The sequence below is a fragment of the Haliotis cracherodii genome, unplaced genomic scaffold (assembly GCF_022045235.1).
Source record: "Haliotis cracherodii isolate W230 unplaced genomic scaffold, xgHalCrac1.p SCAF_3, whole genome shotgun sequence".
NCBI lineage: Eukaryota > Metazoa > Mollusca > Gastropoda > Lepetellida > Haliotidae > Haliotis > Haliotis cracherodii.
The window spans coordinates 45970413-45977471 of NW_027266286.1; the positions used below are offsets into that span (position 1 = coordinate 45970413).

General features: G+C 40.7%; 1 protein-coding gene across 1 annotated transcript; it reads left to right on the forward strand.

Moving 5' to 3' along the window:
• LOC139475468 (uncharacterized) lies at positions 1 to 6148 on the forward strand. The gene is made up of 3 exons (XM_071258673.1): positions 1 to 70; positions 5300 to 5614; positions 5985 to 6148. Exons 1-3 carry the CDS (start codon positions 1 to 3, stop codon positions 6146 to 6148), a joined length of 549 nt encoding a protein of 182 aa, XP_071114774.1.
• Positions 6149 to 7059: the final 911 nt, after the last annotated feature.

Here is a 7059-nt window from a genome sequence, read left to right on the forward strand (position 1 = left end):
ATGATGCAGTGGATGTTTGCTGTAATAGCTGTTGGATTATCTGCCTTGGTCAATGTCTGTCCAGCAGAAGGTAAATACAAAGCATCAATAATATGGTTTAGAGATCTAAGACATTCAAATAATATTGATTTGAGATTAACGGTAACTCCATTATCGACTTTCTGATAAGTTTATAGGCATAAGCGAGATTTGTACCATGAGTGACCCTCACATGGCCATACCCACGTATCTGGAACCTTAAAACCCACGGATATTGACTTTTGGGGCCAAAGAAAGGCGGTTAAAATAGTGAACATGCGAGAGTTCATGTTATATTGAACATTGTTATGTTATGACGCCCCCTGCACCGTCTACTTTTGTAGGTTTTAGGGACGAATGGTAGTAGTACCGCAACGTTACTGCACTGTCGCCTGATTGCCTGGCGTAAAATCACTGTATGACGTCATCAAAAGAATGTTACTGCCCATTACGAATGGAGAGAATTATATCACTACGCACATTTCCTTTTGTTATGTTGTGAAATATATAACATGCTAACACATTGATATTATGATGTTTTGTTATAGATAAAAGTTTCATCCATAAGTGGTTACAGCTTTCAAAAAAGTTAAATGCGTGTGTGCTAAAGTGTCTTTTCAAAAGTTAAATAAATTGAACTAAAGTTAATATTTTCAAAGAAATTCATACGACTCTGGCGCAAAAGTTGTTTGATCACTAATACAACATTCAAGGCCACAGCAAAGCTTTCAAACAGTTTTATTATAGATATATCATGTTTAGGAGAACATTTCCAGGCCTTTGCAAGTGTTTGTGACGGGTGGCAGCAATGTGGTACCATTCGGTCACCTTTTAGCGAACACCTGGTATTATTTTATAGTGATCCATAAACACATGCTCATGGTGCAGTCAGAATAGTAAACTTGAAAATACTTATGACTGTGAAGATGGGTTCGTACAATAGGAGAACTACAGAACACGTAGATATTTGTACAAATAGGATGGCGTTTTTTTTTCTTAATTTTGAATTTCATGTTTCAAACATTCACGTTACTCTCTGTTTCTGCAAGCGTTGTTTGCAAGTTTTATTTATAAAACACACGCTTTTCCTTCTACTCCACCTTCATTTACATGCCCCAAATACTAGTACATATTTGCCAGAGAGTCTCAGGGACCAAAAAGTAACTATTGGACACACAGTTTCAAGTGAAACTTTCTGGATTAATGAAACAGTTTAGTGAACAGTGTGTCCTGTGTCAAATATGTTCATTATCACAAGAACTATTGTGGCATTCATTCATGAAAACCACACAATTAAAACACCAAACATGGAAACTAAACAAAACACTTGTGTGTTGCAAAATATGGGCGCAGTATTCATTATTGGTGGCGGTACCCTGGGGGAGATACATGTACCTATCACAAATATTATCCTATCGCCATTATAAAACACCCGAGCAGCTCAAAACCCAGGGGAGATAACCCACGAGGGTAACCATCGATGAGCAACTCCCTTCCCTGCCCCTGTCGACAAACTGTCGAAGCAACCTAGCAAATAAAATGCCAGAGCAACTCCCCTCCCTGCGACTATCGACAAGCCATCGACTAACACTCGGCAAGTGCTAAATCAAGCAAAAACCCGACAAGCCGTCGGAACATCCCCTCCAGCAGGCCGCTGGACCAACTCCAAAACATAGCCATAAACACATAGCAAAGAGATGCTTGTGAGAGCAACTCGTAGACAAACATTGTCCCTCGCTACCTATTCCTAATCAAATAAAGATTTCCCCAAGGATCCCGCCACTGATCCCGTATGGGATGACCGCAATCAATATGTTCCGAAGTTGGCTATTGCAGAGCCTCCTTGATGACATTGATAAAAAAGGCAGGACCTATCTCAGACAGATGAATGTCAGCATCAAAATACAGGCATGCATCCTTTGCCTTGATCTGATGCTTGATTCTAGCACCTCCCATTTGACAGATTTTGCGAGTCATGAACCGGTTTACTCGTTTTCGTTTTACATCAATTGACACTGGCGAGTAAGCTCCACCACATCGCCTGCGCGGCAACATATCCGACCAGATAATCCGAGTTTTTGGCAGGATTTTATGTAATTCATCCATGTCTGCATCCATGTGATTACACATCTCTTTACCCTTACGGCGTATAAGGTCATTTGAGCCAACATGTGGTAGGATAGCACCTGGAGGATGGTTGTGATGGAGCTTTGCTTTGATACAGTGCAGCAACTCAGGCCAATGGTGTCCCCTCTTCCCCAGCCAAGAAATGCAATAATCAGGGCCCAAACCTAGGTTTCTTCTTAACCCCAACTCGAACAAACTCTTCTGTTCCCAATAAATGTAAGATGATCCCACAATCCCAATATCTGAAACTTTGAAAGAGGTATTTGGCACATTACATTGCATTGTTACTTAAATTCAAGTAATCAAACCGATTCTGATGTAGCGCGTAAAGGAATCTGACTTTCATCTGCCCTACAGCTTTATTGTCTCCTGTGGTACGCCTTGCATGGCTGCCATTGTTGCTGCCCCGATTCGGAAGGGATGAGATTTAAATGCAGCTGGTAGTTGACTGAACTTGAGGGCCTTGAGTAGTAAAGCTGAAAAAAAACTGTGTTTTCGTAACTGGAGAATGGTTGATGTGAATGAAGAGAGCATGAGATTGAGGCGTGGGTGGCAGGATTGCCAAACAGAAGGAAATAGCTTGTACTGGGCATATTTCATATTAAGAATGAGATCCAACTATGAGCTGCATTTGCCTGCCTGTTTGATTAGTCTTGGGGTGGCTAATATTTAGCTCAATCTGTTGTGCTTGTGTCTTTATATCCATTAAAAGTAAACTGTGACCAGGAACCCCGTTTACGCAATTAAGTTCACCAATCCGTAGAAATGCGAAGAAAGCCAACGAGAACATAGCCTTGTAAAGGAGAATTTCATAATTTGAGATGCAAACATGTTTTAAGATGTGCTTAACTTATGCAGTATGTCCAAAGTAATCGAAAAACGAGGATCTGGTTTGCCATTGCTCATGCTGAGCAACATGTTTCTTAGTATGAAGTGATCAGTGGTGTCTGCGAGCTTCATTACTTTGTAATACCAGCAGATTGCTGCCACATGTAGTGATGCAGTTGAATGAGCTCTGTTGTACGGAGATAAATATGAGATATATTGTAGTAAGTGTTCTATAGGGCCTGGCCATAGTTCTTGTAAGTTGTAAGTTGATCTAAACCTGGCAAAGGAATGCAAAGCAATTGTATAGGCTTTCTTAGTGTTGTCAGCTTGTGAAAGCTCTAGCAGCCTGATAGCTTCAGTTTCCAGTTGTCCCAGTGTTGGCTTGGTATGTCTGTTGGTCGCAGATCGAGATTGGGAGCCAGCTGTGGTAGGCGATGAAACTGAAAACGAGAGATAGCATCTGCGATGACATTCTTACTACTACCCTTACTAAGATGCTGCGCTGTGAACAGTGAAGCACAAAAGATCTAACTAGAACCATGACACGTGCAGCCTTAGATGTCAATTTGTTTAGAATCGTCACAACTGATTGGTTGTCTGAATGATCAAGCTGATCTGCGCACAGGCGTACTAGTACCAGAATTGGAAAGAACTCCATAAAGGTTGTGTCCGCTGTGTAACCAGCTTTTCTCCAATCTGATTGCCAAGCACCATAGGACCACTGATACCCAAAATATGGCCCGAAACCTCTCCCCTCGACCCAGCGCTGTCCATATAAAAGTACCTCTGTATTTGATTGCCATTTTTATCCAGAAACAATGAGACTCCATTGTGCTGATCCAGGAATTCCTGCCACAGTTGTAAATCCTTTTTAACTCCTTGCGTCAAGCAACTGGATCATTGGATTTTTCTGCATGTCGAGTGGCATCAATTAGCCTGCAAGAGAAAAGACGGCCTATTGGTGTGGGCCCTGCAGATAAAAATCAGTAAACCCAGTCGTGATTGTATTTGTTTAAGTAAGACTTTGTTTTGCTGAAGTAAATCTGATATTGCTTTCTGACATTGTATGGTTTTTCTCAGCAGGGATTCTTGCTTCCATTGCCTCTGTGTCTATTTCTATGCCCAGAAATGTAAAGCAAGTGCATGGTAGTACGGTCTTACAGACCCTGATACAAATATATATCAAATACAGCCCATGTAAGTCTATAATGTTTGGCAAATGAAGAGAGTCACTGGGCTCCTTTTTATGATATTTTTATTAAGATAACTGAACAACTGTTTTTTTAATGTAAGATGTGTTCATTTCAGAGACTAGATGTTAGTCTACTGCTATTGGTACTCCACGACTATTGCAAATATCCAGAAAGATATCCAAATTTCGTTGAGCCTGTAGTGTATTCGCTGATCCCCGAAAGAGAAAATCATCTAGGTGATTTTACAGCCCATTGGGAGGCACATCAGCTACCTTGAAATTGAAAACCAAGGCGATCGCATCATCAAAGCGGGTGTATGTGACAGAGGATACATTGTCATCACTATCATTTATGGATGAACTTTCTGGATATGATTAGTGGTGAATAAATCTGAACTCGCCAGGGATTTTTAGGGAACCAGTCCTATGGGAAATATTCTAAATTCTTGCAATGGGGTCTTAGATAGGGTCCTGCCATCCGGCAATTGTACGATTATGGGGTCATGAATAACAACCATAATTCCTGGTTAATTGTAGACCAAGGCGTCAGTGGGTAACGCGACAGACGCAGTACAGGAACGTTCTGAGGGTTGTCAAATGGGCCTAACTGAGGGTGAGATATACCTAGGGTTTCAGGAGGAGTAATTGAAATTATGTTAAGAATAACCTCACCCTATATGGCGTCATCTGGGACCCGAGCGGACGGCTGGCACTGGATGTCTGCAGCGGCGGCCTGCTCAGTTGTCTGCGGTCCCCGGTCACTGTCAGGCCTCGCCTGTTTTCGTCCTGCCCTCCTCACAGACCCCACACTCTTCCTTATGTTCATCATGCTGCTCCTGTTACGCGGCGATATGGACTGTGAATGTTACCCACGTGTAGCTCGCTTTCAAAGTTAGACAGGAAAGGACAACTCATATCGATGACCTGAATAACCTATCCAAACGTTTTAGAGTTATCTCTCTTTAAGTTGCTTTCAGTTGCCAGTAATAATGAATTGTATCTCAAATGCTTTCAATCAAATATCTTACTCAGCCGTTAACTCTGCTAGAAGTTGTCTATCTGTTTCGACTTTGTCTGTTACATTTATGGCATATATGTGACAACTACATCACATCAGGTGACATTGTTTTGTAGAGGTGGAGATGTGCAATGAGGGATATGCGAGGGCACAGAAGATCAATCTGACAATAGCTTTGACTCCATCCACCTTAAGATGTTGTTGTCATCTAGATTTCAAAGCAGCTCAGGCAGTATGGAGAAGGACGACTGTGGACTGTGGAATAACGCTTGTTCATAATGTAACATTCCTTGACAAAAACTGTAGTGAAAATTTCAGCTTTTCTCAGACGGTCGATAAGAATAAAACAGATCTGTGTGTTGTTCGGGAGAACGGCCTTACACAGAACAAGTCACTCAAAGGCCAGATGCTATTGCAAGTGAACAGTTATGGTAATATATCAAATCAGAATCCTATCTATTGTATCATGCAGGATGTACAACATCACTTTATTATCTTTAAGTTTTTTACTTTCGATCCCTTAAAAATTAGTGAATGTTTGACTTTGACATGTTCCACTGATCAACCTGACATGTTTTTCATTTTGCTCTTTATAAAAACTGTCATACTATTTGCTTTAAAAGTATTTCAAGGAATGATAAGAAATCACACTTTTCGAGCATAGTTTAGTAATGATCATCCAGAACTTCAATACAAATAAATTGATGTTGACAAACTGACATGCTTTGTGTCAGTTACGACCTATCCGAAGTACGTGAGAGTTGAGTTGCTTGTTGACTACAGTTATATTATGTTGTTCAGACATAGACGTGAACTGCAGTGATCCAGTATTGATGAGCACTGCTTCCACTCAGCCAGGCGTGTCCGAAGTGGAGCCAACTACAGACCTAACTCCGTCAACGTCTTCTGGTAAGGACGAACAATACACAATGATCCACATGGAACATCAAATGATACAAGCATAGACGTTTTAACCCAACTTTACAATTATGCTTTTAATTATGCCTAAACACACAAACTAAACTTTAAACATCATAATAGCCAAATGTTGATAAAGGTTGATAATACGTCAGGATGAATTAGTAGGCTTCAACACTTTTCCTTTGGTTCTAATCGTATGATCACAGCACACAATGCCCATATGTATGTGTAGTGGCAACCGTGAGTGAGGTTGGCTTCACACGGCTTTGAACAGTATTGGAATTATACCATGATGTCTGAGCTTGACATTATAGAAAAGCCGGAAGTGATGCAGGTCTCAGATGATGCTGATAAACCTAGAATCAGGGTATAGCTATAATACCAACCCAAGATCATAGAATTCTGGTACGTCAAAGTGACGCAACTCTAAACAGACGATGCGTTACTTAATAACATGGCAAAGAATACATTGTCATACAACAATGGAGGCTACGGCACTTCTTCCATAATAACACACCATTCAGAACACCTTCTAAATTGGTAAGCAATTGTGATGTTCTGAGGCCTGCATCGCTTCGGGATGTCCTTCTACAGTAAGCTGACACGCCGTGATATAACTAGAATACTGTTCAAAGCGGCGTTAAACCCCAACGCATTCACCCATCACTTTTTATTTCGGAAGGTAAAAGCCAGGCTGTGATTTAATCTGTTGGTGTATTTACAGTTTTAGATGTACCGCCTCATTTACAAAGAGGATGTTTGGTAAGAAGAGAACAATCTGGATTCAAATATTCACGAATAACTAAAGAATTAATAGTTTTCCAGAGACGAAAGGAATCTTTTATTCATTTGTTTCTTTATCTAAATATTCATAGGAATTGATAATGCTCCTATTTCATGCCTTAATTTCATGTGATGGGATGGGGGTCCATGACATGAAACCATGACCAGTTTA

Excerpts from the sequence above, each read along its gene's own strand:
- LOC139475468 (XM_071258673.1), top strand. The coding sequence starts at position 1 with ATGATGCAGTGGATGTTTGCTGTAATAGCTGTTGGATTATCTGCCTTG. Across the intron at positions 71-5,299 it reads CAATGTCTGTCCAGCAGAAG|AGGTGGAGATGTGCAATGAG; the intron begins GTAAATACAAAG and ends ATTGTTTTGTAG. Across the intron at positions 5,615-5,984 it reads ATTGCAAGTGAACAGTTATG|ACATAGACGTGAACTGCAGT; the intron begins GTAATATATCAA and ends TATGTTGTTCAG.